The sequence below is a fragment of the Protopterus annectens genome, chromosome 1.part1, assembly GCF_019279795.1.
Source record: "Protopterus annectens isolate FY-2018-M chromosome 1.part1, PAN1.0, whole genome shotgun sequence".
Taxonomy (NCBI): Eukaryota; Metazoa; Chordata; order Ceratodontiformes; family Protopteridae; genus Protopterus; species Protopterus annectens.
In genome coordinates, this window is record NC_056726.1 from 1,882,848,678 (window position 1) to 1,882,862,794 (window position 14,117).

General features: G+C 41.3%; 1 protein-coding gene across 1 annotated transcript in view; it reads right to left on the reverse strand.

Moving 5' to 3' along the window:
- LOC122812929 (lethal(3)malignant brain tumor-like protein 4) overlaps window positions 1-14,117 on the reverse strand; it is a 2,410,392-nt gene that overhangs the window by 1,482,839 nt on the left and 913,436 nt on the right. The window contains exon 9 of the mRNA XM_044084994.1: window positions 12,330-12,465. Coding sequence (XP_043940929.1) covers window positions 12,330-12,465 — 136 coding nt within the window. The remainder of the gene's footprint in view (window positions 1-12,329; window positions 12,466-14,117) is intronic.

Sequence of the window (14,117 nt, forward strand, 5' to 3'; positions counted from 1 at the left end):
CAGTTAAGGCTCCTATACAGAGAACAAGCAGAAAAGTACAGTTGTGTACCTACCATAAATGTAGATGTTCGAGTGTATTCACTGTTGCCATCATTACTCTTGGGTTATCCTGCTGGCAGGCTACCCGCAGTCGGCGAGAATTCCAAAGTCTAGGTCCGGCATCGGTTGCTGTCGCCTCTTCCCTGGTGTCAGTGCGCCAGGGGTATAAAAGATGCAGCCAACGCCATTTTCTTCAGTTTTTCTTGCCCCAGATGTCAGGTGCCCCAAATAGGTAGGCTGAAAAATATAGCAATAAGAAATGCAAGCACAAAAATAACATTTCCTTCATCTACAAGCAAATACACCAAAAAGGTTGTATAGGATAGAGAAGTGCAGATAAGACCCAGCAAAGAGAAGGGGGATGGTGGGTGGGTAACCTGGATTGCAACAGTGAATGCACTCGAACATCTACATTTATGGTAGGTACACAACTGTACTATGTTCATCGTGTTTCACCGTTGCAGTCATTACTCTTGGGTTGAATCCCAAAGCTGAGGATGGGTGGCTGGGCTAAATAGGATTAGGAGAGGGTATGAGGCCCTGCAGAAATGCAGTGGCGAAGCCTGCTCTGGAAGTGGTAGTGCTTTGTAAAGGTGTGCACTGATCTCCAAGTTGCAGCCTCTAAGATTTCTTTGGTACTCCTCTGAGGAAGGCTGCTGAAGTGGCTGCTGCTCTGGTGTAATGAGGCCTAATGCCCTTAGGCACTGATTTGCCATGTTGAGAATAGCAGAAACGGATGCAATGGCCTATCCACTTAGAAATAGTCTGTTTTGAGACAGCCTTTCCTTGTGATCCTGCAGCATAAGACACTAAAAGTTGCTCAGTCTTTCTGAAAGCTTTAGTTATGTCCAAGTAGAAGCGTAACTGCCTGTGTATGTCCAAAGAAGGCAGAATTTTCTCACCCTTGCTCTGTGGATTTGGGTAAAAGGTAGGCAAGTGAATGGTTTGATTGAGGGCCACACTGGACACCACCTTAGGCATAAATGTTGAGTTTGTCCTCAGTGAAACCCTGTCTGGATGAAAAATTATGAAAGGTTCCACAGCCATGACTGCTTGTAACTCCGAGACTCGCCTTGCAGAGGTTATGGCTGGGAGCAGAGCTGTTTTCCAGGATAAGAATTTAATATCCGCTGTTGATGCTGGCTCGAAAGGAGGCAGTGTGAGTTTTTCCAAAACATAATTGAGGTCCCAGGCCGGAATTGGTGCTCTCCTTGTAGGCCTAATGTTTTTAGCCCCTCTGAGGTACTGCCTTATTAAAGGATGAGAAAAGATAGGTGGTTCCGTATTGTAATGTGCAGAAATGGCAGAGGCATGAATCTTAATTGATGAGAAAGAAAGGCCTTTGTTCAGCATCTCAGTTAGATATTGTAAAATCTGAGGAATATTTGGTGCAGACGTGTCAGCCTTGGTCCTGGTTCCAAGTACAGAATCTCTTCCATTTTTCTGCATAAGATTTTCTGGTACTGGGCCTCCTGGCCTCCAAGATAACATCCATAACAGCTTTTGAAAGAGGAGTTTTCTGAATGGCTACATTATCTGCCATGCTGCCAGATTTAAGGTCCTGAGTTGGCTGTGCAGGATCTGATTGTTTTGTTGGGTCAGCAAGTGAGAAGTTCGAGGCAATTTCCATGCTGGATCTTGAGACAAGCTCTTTAGGTCTGGGTACCAGTGCTGGCGTGGCCAGTCTGGTGCAATCAGAATCATTTTTGGCTTGACCTTTAGGAGTACTCTGGGAAGGAGAGGCAGTGGGGGAAAAGCATAAACTGTTAGATTTTTCCAGCTGAATGATAGGGCGTCCACTTTCCATGCTTGCTTGTGGTAAACCCTTGTGCAAAATCTCTGCAATTGACAGTTGTGAGGGGAGGCAAATAGATATATGTCTGGGCATCCCCATTTCCTTATTATCATTCTGAAGACTTGTGGATCCAGTTTCCATTTGTGGGGATCCATGAGGTTTCTGCTTAGTTTGTCTGCCAGAGTATTTGTTTTTCCTGGCAGGAATTGTGCTTGCAGGTGAACTTGAAAAGCTAATGCTGTGTCCCATAAGGTCACTGCTTGCCTGCAGAGGGGGTAGGAATGAGTACCTCCCTGCTTGTTTATGTACCACATGACCGTAGTGTTGCCTGTCTTTATCAGTAATTGTCCTGGATGAAGCAGGTCCTTGAAAGCTGTCAGGGCATTTAGAACAGCTAGCATCTCTTTTTGATTGATGTGAAGATGCATCTGGTTTGCAGGCCATGTGCCCTGAATACATTTTCCTGCCATATGGACCACCCAGGCATAATCTGATGCATCCGTTGTCAGTGTCTCTCTGGCTGTGGGTAAACTGAATGGCAGACCCTTGTTGTAGTGACAGGCCTCTGTCCACCATAGGCAGGGAATGAGTGCAATTACTGTCTCCAGGCTGTGGCAATGCTGAGTCCAAACACTTTTCAGATACCACTGTAGTTTCCTCAAATGCAGTCTGGCATATGGAATTAGTAGAATGCAGGATGCCATGGAACCCAGGGCCTGCAGGATTTTCCTTGCAGATAAGTGGGTTTTTGTTGCCAATTTCTTGAAGTAAGTAGTCAGTTGTTTTTGCTTGTCTGGCATGAGATAAGCCATCTGGGTAGTTGTATTTAAGTTTGCACCCAGGAATATTATCTCGAGAGGGCACTAGTTTTGATTTCTTTTCGTTTACTGTGTACCCTAGGCCAATTAGTAATTTTTTTACAAACGGCCAGATGCTTTAGAAGAGTGTCTTTGTTCTCTGCTTGAATTAGGCAGTCATCCAAGTAGGGATATATTTGAATTCCTTTTTGTCTGTAAAACGCAATTACTGGTGCCAGGCATTTTGTAAAGACCCTGGGCACAGTAGATAAGCCAAAGGGCAGTGCAGAGAACTGGTAATGCATTGAGACAGCTATGAATCTGAGGTATCTTCTGCAAGATTGTCTGATTGGGACATGCAAGTATGCCTCTTTTAGGTCCAAAGTTACGAGCCAGGCCCTCTTGCCCAGCATGGGCAGTAGCTGCTGAAGAGTCAACATCTTGAATTTTGGAACTCCCAGAAATGTATTCAGTATAAACAGGTCCAGAATTGGTCTCCAGGTTTTGTCCTTCCTGGGTACCAGGAAAAGTCTGGAGTAAAATCCTTGCCTCTGCTCTTGTTGTGGTACTTGCTGAATGGCCCTCATGTCCATGAGGGCTGTAATTTGTTTTTGAGCCTCTGCCCATTGATTGTGTGGCAGGTCTGGCATGCCCTTTGACCTTGGTAGAGTGTGAAAATGGAACCTGTAGCCTTGGGACACTATGTTCAGAACCCATTTGTCTTGGGTAACCATTTGCCAATTTGATGAAAAAAGTGCTAGTTTTCCCCCCTAAGGGGGCTGTCAAAAGAAAACTGCTTGGAACTGGTAGAGGAATGTCATTGGGACTGTTTCCTGTAAGGTTGTGATTTGTCTTCTCCGCTTTTGGAGGTAGGAGCACCCCATTGTTTAGGCCTGTATGAGCCTTGGGGCTGAGATCTGCCTCTGGGACGCCTGTATCTGCCTCTTTGTAGTCTGTCTGAGACCGGAAAGGACCAATTTTTAGAAGGCCAGTTCCTGCTAAACCTGGGTGGCTGTACCTGTAAGAAATCCTTGACTAACTGCATGGATTTTGCTTTATCCTCCATTTTTTTCAACACCTCTTCTGCTTTAGTACCAAACAAAGTATCATGCTGTAATGGTGCATCTAATAATTTTGCTTTAACATGATCAGGCAGATTTTGTTCCTTTAACCAAGCATGCCTTCTAATAACAGAACCTGTAACAGCGGCCCTGCAAGAGGCCTCCAGTGAATCATAACCACATTGCAAAGTATGCTTTCCCACTTGTTCAGCTGCATGCAATAAATCCTGCAATTCCTTGTTCTCTGAACCTTCAGTATTTGTCAACATTTTCTGTTTAAGTAGTGACATTAAATATTGCTGATATTTAAGCATATGAAATTGACAATAATTTAAAGCCCTTACAGCCAGGGTGGCAGAAGTGTAAACTTTTTCCCCCAATCTGTCTAGAGCCCTAGAATCCCTATCAGAGGGGACATGGTTTTTTGCAGTGGAAGCTTTAACCCCCTTGGGGCCTTGAGAAATAGTTTCATTGTCAACAGCGGGGTTTTTATATAGGAGAATCTGGGACCCTGTAGTATCTGTCTGGCTTAGCAGGTGCAGGGGGTAAAGAGTCAGGGGACAATCCGGACTCTGAAAATACATCTACAATGTCTAGAACAGGTGGAATAGCAAGGGGTCTGTGCTGAGGAATTAGCAGGAAGTCTCTGAGGCTTTTCTTAGACTCAGAATAATCTTGGCTCTCCCAGTGGAAATGCTCCCTCATAGTATGCAGTGTTTCCCCAAAAGAATAGTCCTCTGGAGGAGAGGCTGAAGGAATGGATTCTTCAGCATCAGAATCCTCATAGGGAAGCATGGAGTAATCTTGTTCAGAAGAGGAATCAGAGGAAATATATACCTGATCAGAAGAATCATACTCTGTCTCTTGTCTAGGCCTCTTATCAGGAGGGGGATGGGAGCCCCTGATCAAAGTAATTAAGTCTTCGGCCATTTTGAGCATCTGTTTTTTAGGCATGAAAGTCTGAGTAGGAGAATGCTGTACTTGTTTCTTTGTCTTTAGAGCTGCTTTAGTCTTTGAAGCTGAAGATGGCTTAACATATAGTTGTGTAGGTCTGAAGACACCCTCAGAAGCCGATGCCTGCTCGGCTGCTCCGGACCCATTTGAGGGATTGATTTCCGAGTGTCCAATACCTTGAGTATCCAGAGGCCCAGTCGGCTCCACGTTTATAGTATTAAGACCCATGATGTATCAAATGCCTTATTTAGACATTCAGTTGTGTGTGTAAATTTTAAAAAAATTTTATTTACCGTTGTTGAGGTTTGTAAATCTGACTTGAGGGGGGGTGATTTTAGGAATTTTGTTGAACAGAGGGAAGCACTATGGCAGATCAGGTTAAAATCTGATCAATCTCCTGGTCTCAATGAGACAGTTAACATTAAATGTTTCTTAAGGAATAGTAAATTATGCATTGACAAAAGCATTACTGCAACCCTGTTCATTTGATATGCACTAGCACTTTAAAGTTGAATCATTATAATTAATGAATTTTTACCATTGGTTGATTGACTTATTGTTGTATTATTTAAGTGGAGTGTTTTTTTCTTTTTTCTGTATTCTGAAGAAGTCTTTCGACGAAAGCGGTTATTAAATTGATACTACGCTATTTCCTTGTGGTCTATGACTTTGAATTTTATCTACGAACTTATTCACGAATTTGTCTCCTTGTCCTGGGTTCCTGTGTTGTGAATTTTAGTCCATAAAAACAGACCGGTTTCGGCTAAAATTTCACTTAGCCTTCTTCAGTGTTAAACAAATAAATGGTAATTAACACATTTAAATACTATGCGTATTGAAACATGTTGAGCAACCATTGGTCCCTCATAAATGCTCATTTAATCCAGGTGAAAATAATGCACCTAATTTAATAATCCATTTATTTTCCTTTGAATTTAAAAGGCTATGCAATCTGGCTTTATTAGCCCTATTGCCCATGACTCTGTCAATAACTGTAAACCCGAATACAGCATTAGGATGTCTATTAGTATGCTTGAATAAGGCGTTACTAGATTTTTTATTCGTAATTTCACTTAGATGTTCTGAAATTCGAATCCTCAGTGGCCTGAAGGTCTGGCCTACACAGAATGCAGAGCAGGTACAGGTGACTAGATAAATCGGTCCCACAGCTGGCAAAAAAACAAATATTATAGACATTGCCCATATTTGTAGTTGGAAAAATCCTTTGTTTTACTAACATTCCTACAATGGGTGCAATGGCCACAGGGTACACAACCTACTAGTAAGTCACCAGTCAATGTCCTTTGACCTAAGTCATCCGGACGTCTAGGAATATTTTTGTAATGACTCAACTGGGAACCAATATTTCTGCCCCTATGAAATGAGAAGAGGCACATGTCCCCCAAAATGGTTGAAAAGTAATCATCAGCTTGTAGTATATTCCAATGTCTCTAAACACTATTAAGCAAAAGATCCATATTTCTACCATAAGTGGTCACCAAACGAATGACCGTTTGGTTTTCCATTCTTTTGTGTTTATACTGTAAAGTTCCCTGCCTGTCCAGTGCAGATATGGTGTTGCTAGAGCTCAGGATGTGCCCCATTGCATAACCCCTAGCTTTGAACCTAGAGGTGAGATCCTCCCTATAGTATTCATAACTTTTTGACCTTGAGCAAATGCATTTGATCCTAAAGAATAGGGACTTGGGTATGTTCCTGCAGATGGGTGGATGAAAGCTGAAGGCATGGAGAAGGGAATTATATTGGGGATACTTTCGATATACCTGTGTCTCCAAAGTATGATCATCACTTCTTGTAATTAATACATCCAGAAAGCTAATACTCTGGGAATGATAATTAGCTATAAATTTGATGCCACACTTACTATCATTTAGGTAACCTACAAATTCCCTTAGATATATCTCGTCCGATCTCCATACCATCCAGCAATCATCCAGAAATCTTCTCTAGATGTCGATTTCGTCCAAATATATATTGTGTGTATTGTCATAGATCAGAAACTCCTCCACAAATGCCATGAACAAATTGGCACAGATAGGGGTATATGATGCCCCCATGGCTGTCCCTTGAGTTTGCCAACAACATTTGTCCTGATAGTAAAAGACATTCTTAGTCAATACATGTTCAGCAAGCCCAATAAGAAAAATATTAAAAACTGGGGGATAGAATTCAGACATATGTAGCCAATATTCTAGGGCATCCAAACCCACCCAATGTGGAATATTGGTATATTGGGTGGAGACATCCAGAGTGCAAAGTAGCCATCCTGGTTCTAGTTGGGTGTCAGCAATGATTTGGAGAAATTCTGTGGTGTCTTGAAGTCTGGAATGTACCCAACCTGACACGCAGCACTATGGAGACTTCCCTACATCTAAAAGAGCCAACCCTTTAGATAGCGGCAGGTCGGGGGGGGGGGTAGAAAACATGCAAAGATTAGAAAATATGGATGGCCTACTGGAACTAATGACTCGGAAATAACCAACCAGAACAATGTTCTCAACATCTCAAATGTATCACTGTCTGACATGCAAATAAAAGTACTAAGCAAGGGATTACGTTTTATTCCTGGTTTCTTTGTTTCAGAAGACAAGCTTTCTCAGGATGTTACTGCCTTTTGCAGATTGCTAAATTTAAGAATGTTTTTCAAGGATTCTGATAATGTTGTACCTGTTGACAGATTTCAGTACCACAAGTCCAAATTTACACCCCCTATGCACCCCAATGTGCTGGTGTTTCAAACTTCTGAGTTGAAGGACCTACATTATAATTTTAGGGAACACGTGTAAAGCTAACAACTTCTCATAGATCGAAACAGCAGCTTTACTAGAATTGATGGAGAATAAGGATTTGGTAATTTTGCCTGCAGATAAGGGGGGAGCTGTGGCAGTCATGAACTGGACAAAGTACAATGATGAAGCATTCAGACAACTAAGGGATGGACGTCATTATACTTGTATGTCCTCAGATCCCACCTTTAGGTTCTGGAAAGAAATTGATCAGTTTTTGAACTTAGCTAGGGAAGAAGGCATCATTTCTGATCATGATTTACATCACTTAACGGTTACATATTCTAACAATCAAAATATATATTTTCTTCCCAAAATACATAAACACCTGATCCACCCACCAGGTAGGCCTACTGTCTCGGGTAGGGGCTGTTTAACAGAACCCTTATCCCAATTTCTAACTAGACACTTACAAGCTTTACTCAGGTGGGTAAATTCCAGACTTCAGGACACCACAGAATTTCTCCAAATCATTGCTGACACCCAACTAGAACCAGGATGGCTACTTTGCACTCTGGATGTCTCCACCCTATAATACCATATTCCACATTGGGTGGGTTTGGATGCCCTAGAATATTGGTTACATAGGTCTGAATTCTATCCCCCAGGATTTAATACTTTTCTTATTGGGCTTGCTGAACATATATTGACTAAGAATGTCTTTCACTATCAGGACAAATGTTATTGGCAAACTCAAGGGACGGCCATTGGGGGCATCATTTGCCCCTATCTATGCCAATTTGTTCATGGCATACGTGGAGGAGTTTCTGATCTATGACAATACACACAATATATATTTGGACGAAATCGACATCTGGAGAAGATTTCTGGATGGTATGGAGATCAGACGAGATATATCTAAGGGAATTTATAGGTTACCTAAATGATAATAAGTGGGGCATCAAATTTACAGCTAATTATCATTCCCAGAGTATTAGCTTTCTGGCTGTATTAACTACAAGAAATGATGATCATACTTTGGAGACACAGGTATACTGAAAGTATCCCCAATATAATTCCCTTCTCCATGCCTTCAGCTTTCATCCACCCCACATCTGCAGGAACACACCCAAGTCCCAATTCCTTAGGATCTAACGCATTTGCTCAAGGTCAAATACTTATGAACACTATAGGGAGGATCTCACCTCTAGGTTCAAAGCTAGGGGTTATGCAATGGGGCCATGCCCTGAGCGCTAGCAACACCGTATCTACACTGGACAGGCAGGAAACTTTACAGTATAAACAAACAAATGGATAACCAAACGGTCATTCATTTGGTGACCACTTATGGTAGAAATACGGATCTTTTGCTTAACAGTGTGCAGGGACATTGGAATATACTACAAGCTGATTACTTTTCAACCATTTTGGGGGACAGGTGCCTATTCTCGTTTCGTAGGGCAGAAATATTGGAAATATTGGTTCCCAGTTGAGTCATTACAAGCATATTCCTAGACGTCCTGATGACTTAGGTCAAAGGACATTGACTGGGGACTTACTAGTAGGTTGTGTACCCTGTGACCATTGCACCCATTGTAGGAATGTTAGTAAAACAAAGGATTTTTCCATCTACAATACGGGCAATGTTTATAATATTTTTTTTTTTTTTTTCCCAACTGTGGGACCGATTGGCTGGTTTATCCAGCCACCTGTACCTGCTCTACATTCTGTGTAGGCCAGACCTCCAGGCCACTGAGGATTTGAATTTCAGAACATCTAATTGAAATTAGGAATAAAAAAATCTAGTAATGCCTTATTCAAACATACTAATAGACATCCTAATGCTGTATTCAGGTTTACAGTTATTGACAGAATCAAGGGCAATAGGGCTAATAAAGCCAGATGGCATAGCCTTTTAAATTCAAAGGAAAATAAATGGATTATTAAATTAGGTGCATTATTTTCACCTGGATTAAATGTGTATTTGTGAGGGACCAATGGTTGCTCAACATGTTTCAATATGCATAGTATTTAAATGTGTTGATTACCATTTATTTGTTTAACACTGAAGAAGGCCAAATGAAATTTTAGCTGAAACCAGTCTGTTTTTATGGACTACCTATGTTTTCTAAGAGAGTCCTATTAAAGATTTACAGTTTGCCATTGTCTGCTGGCTTGGTTTCTTTGTGACATTTTGAAGAATGCCATCATAAAAGCTTTTCTGAAGCCAGAAACACTGCAAAAGAGCAGTGTAATTAGGCTCATTTACACTTAACACATCCAGGTAACTCCTCTTTGTCATACATATCCCTGTACTCCCATCTGAAATGATCTGTTTTGAAGCTGAGGGTCTTTCCAAATGAGACATCCTCAGGACAGAGTTATATCTGAGAAGAAAGGACATCAGGAGGTGCATGCTAAATCTTCATCTTCTGAACAAGAATATGATTCTTTGGGGGGGTGGTCTCCGCACTTTCTTTCAATAAGCTGAATGTGTGTGGTGGTCGGTTGGGTAAAGGTCTGCTGTGAGTTGTGCCATACTGTAAAATGCTCTTCAGCCAATTTCTTAAAATCTTGCTAGACAAGACCTTGCTGGAAAAGTGGGACTACCAGCATTGGATTCACAACTGCCTATATGGCCTACAGAACTATTACACGATGGCAAAAATGAACCTTTGAATATAATTCCTTATATGTACTGTGATGCGCACAGCAGCAAAGGCTTTTCACGCTTGCATGAGACAAACCACAGGAAATGGAAACTTTTTTTCTTGGAATTATTCAGCAATAAATAAAATGTTTAAGCAAGCAATTAAAATAAAAGACATCTCCAACAGGGTAAAGAGTTTTAAAGATTTGTAGACTGAACTCTGGGGCTGAGAGAGGACTAAACCTCAATCTTTCTGACCAAAATGCAGCATGTACCTGTGGCTAAAAAAGAACTGAAAATGGTGCAGGCTGGCTGCACTTTTCACCTGTGCAGGAATGCAAGGGCCAGCACATGCCACTTTGTCCATACACCTGTTGGGCTGGTTAGTAGGATGCTGTCTGTAGCTAATTCCCATGCATTATGAATGCTACTGCAAAAGCAAACAATCTTTCCTCTAATGGATCCAAGGTACCTAATGTACTTGGCTTGTCAGCTATCAGAGGTAGAATGTTAGTACTTCACCAAATGGCCACAAAATCTTTGGCAAATTTTCAGTAATCAATTTTCAGTAATCAAAGCAGGCTAGGAAAGGCAGTCACAATTGATGCCCCTAAAAAGCAAGCTCCTTGATGTCCAAGACGGCAGATTAACAACTAAATATAGAAATAAGCAAGCACTCAGTGATAGTCAATGAAAAAGAACAACAGTGACATTGGGCTCCACCCATTGCAGCTACCACATACCACATGCTGTCCCACTATGGAAACTACCACAGGAATATTAACAGATGGCTGTAGGACAGGGTTTATTTTGTATATTTGAATGCTTAAATGTTCGAATCACTAAAAATTGAACTTTAGTGATCAAACATTTAAATGTTCGAATATATTAAAAAATTAAAAAAAAAAAGAAATTAAAACTAAAGGGTGTAAGCAGGGGGGCAAGCCCTCCTGCACCCCCCCTTACTTAAATATACCAACTCCAAGACTCCAAGATCGCGCTACAGTGTAGGGAATGGGAAATTTTCCATTTCCGCACTGTAGCCCACTGAAGGAAATTTAAGTAGCGGGGGGGGGGTGTGAGGGGTGCAGGGGGATTGCCCCCCCTTGCTTAAACCCTTTACTTTTTTGTTGTTAAATATTAATTTTTAATATATTTGAACACTTAAATGTTCGATCACTAAAGTTCGATCACTAAAGTTCGATCTTTAGTGATTCAACATTTAAGCATTCAAATATATAAAATAGACCCGCAGGACACACCAGCACCACAGGTTTACATGGAAATGCTTCCAGGGTCCCAAGCCTGCAAGCCTATAAAGGACTGATGGGGCACCTACAGCCTCATACAACCTGCTTACCTCTTTGGTTAAAATTATTCTGGAACATTTGCTGGCATTTATGCAACTTAATTGCTTTGTGGTCAAGGAGGAAGTCCAAGAGATAGGCATTCCTTGACTCAAGCAGAGGAACTTTAAGTGGTCTAGAATGCCTCCAGGGTTCTTAACACTACTCTTCATAGTTTTCTTCTGAAAGTACCAGCACTCCAGGCAGTCACAAGACAATCCTCCCCAAGACAGAAGAGACGTGGTGAAAAAGCCTCTGGTGGGATCTACCACAGAAACAGTTAAAAGTGTTTTCTAGGGATATCATTACTCTCAAACAGCCTAAGGAATGTAACATACAAACGAAATATCACTAAGAAGCAAAAACAAGCACAAAGCTACCAAAAATAATAAAGGCAAGAAAATCCCTAAAAGGATACTTACCACTATGAAAGTTACTTTGAGACCGACTGACAATATTGTGATAAAAAGTAATGGATATTGTATGTCGGCTCTTTCCTTTCTATTTAGTGCCAGCCTGACATGTTATCTTTGGGAGGAAGCAAACCCAACGAAGGGTATTTAAAGCTCTGAAAGCTGGGTCGGATGGACAGATAATCTGCCTCACGCAAATTCCAATTTGATATAAATACTACTGCAGAAGTGACCCTATGATGAACGTCACAAGATGCTACACTAAGAGTCCTGCAGTACACTAGATCAAATATAACTATAGCTTAAATGCCACAGATTATCGATAGTATCACTGTAAAACAGCCAATAATAAAGTATATTCAAGGTTTTAAACTTTTTTTTTTTTTTGAGAACTACCCCTTTCGTACCAATTCTGGATAATATAAACAGCTTACTAAGATTAATTTCCCATCTTTAATGATCATTTATGTTATATCACAGAACAACAATACATCTGCCTTCTCATCAGTCTGCTTTTCAGCACAAACCTTTTGGTGGATGTAGCTTGTGTCCTGTTTTTTCGCACCAGCCAACAGGATGAATATCTGGAGAGTCTGCATTTACCCAAAAATCATAGCATTCTGGATACCCATCAAAATGTAGTCGTATCCTGTAACCCTGCACCTGTAAAACAAGGGAACTGAATCACTATATTGAAAACAGCTGAACTATTCTTTAGTAACAAAAATAAAAAATGCAGTCTCTGAAATGAAACAATGTTGAAAGTTCCCCATTTACTTTAGATAATGACTATTTTTCTGCCTAAATGAAGGAGAAAAAAGAATAACAATGTCAACATTCTGATATACAAGGTAGAAAAGAAACTTCCACCTTTGCTTTCTCTATCTCACCAAAAATGTGGTTACACGTTTATCTACTATACACCAAGACTGCTGACAGCATCTCAGTTAGCAAGTCATTACTTCTGTTGAACAACCTTTCAAAAGAGTGAGCCCTCTCAAGCATTCCTCCGGCAGTATTTTGGCTACCTCAACATCAATGACAAAAGAATACCCACAAACTATAGGTGGATCCACTCTCAAGCTCCCTCAATTTTTCTTCCCTCCACAGACAAAAATGCCAACCTTGAGAGGGAAAGGATAAGAAACAAAAACAAAGTACAGATCTGTAAGAAAGAATAGTTGTGTAAAATCTTACCATTACCATAGATGTTCTTCTCTTCTATATGCTGCAGTATTCATAATATGAGGGGGTCCGCCTCCGGCTGACTCGTATGTTTGGCCAGTATATCAAAGTCTAAAGCTACTGCAAGGTACGTACGATGGCATATATCACTCAGCATAGGTCGGCCATAAAGAGATGTCAGGTATAAAGCAGACGTCAGCATGTACCTACCTTAGAAATGAATGCTGCAAAGCACCAGCCTGATAAATGTGAGAAACATGTAACTAGGGACCAGGCAAGCATCGGGGGGAAGCAATACTGCAGCACATAGAAGAGAAGGACATTTACGGTTATGGTAAGATTTTACACAACTATTCTATGTCCTTCTATTCAAATGCTGCAGTATTTATAACATGAGGGAGAATGCCAAAGCTCATGCAGAGGAAGAATTGGGAGGAGGAGCAGAGACAACTTCCACAAAACCATGGAGAACAGTTCTGGCAAACCCCGCTCTGGACTTGGAAATAACATCCAATATGTAGTGCTTGGTGAAGGTAAGAACAGAGGACCGGGTAGCTGCCTCCATGATAGAAGCTGTATCCAAACCTTTAAAGAAGGCCCCAGAAAAGGACACAGTCCTAGTAAAGTGCGGCCTTACAGGGCAAGACAGATCCTTTCCATTAGCTGAGTAGCAGAAAGAAATGGCTTTAGAGATCCAAGAGGAAATAGTTTTCTTGGAAACAGGTTGGCCCAAGGCCCTTGGGTGATGGGAGACAAACAATCTGTCAGACTTACGGATGGGCTTTGTTTTGCACAAACAGTATCAGAGTTGTCTGTGAACTTCCAAAGTGTGGAGAATCCTCTCACTGGTGGATTGGGAAATGGGAAGAAGGTAGGGAGATTGATAGCCTGACACAGGGATAACTCATTAACCACCTTGGGCATGAAGGATGGGTTAGTCCGAAGAGAAACCCTGTCACTATAAAAGTCAGTGAAGGGAGAAGAGGCCATAAAGGCTTGCAGCTCAAACACCCTTCTGGCATAGGTAATAGCCATTAGGATAACCATTTTCCATGTGCAGTGTTGCAGGGAAGATGACATTGCTGGTTCGAAGGGGGCTAGGGTAAATTTTTCCAGGACATAATTGAGAT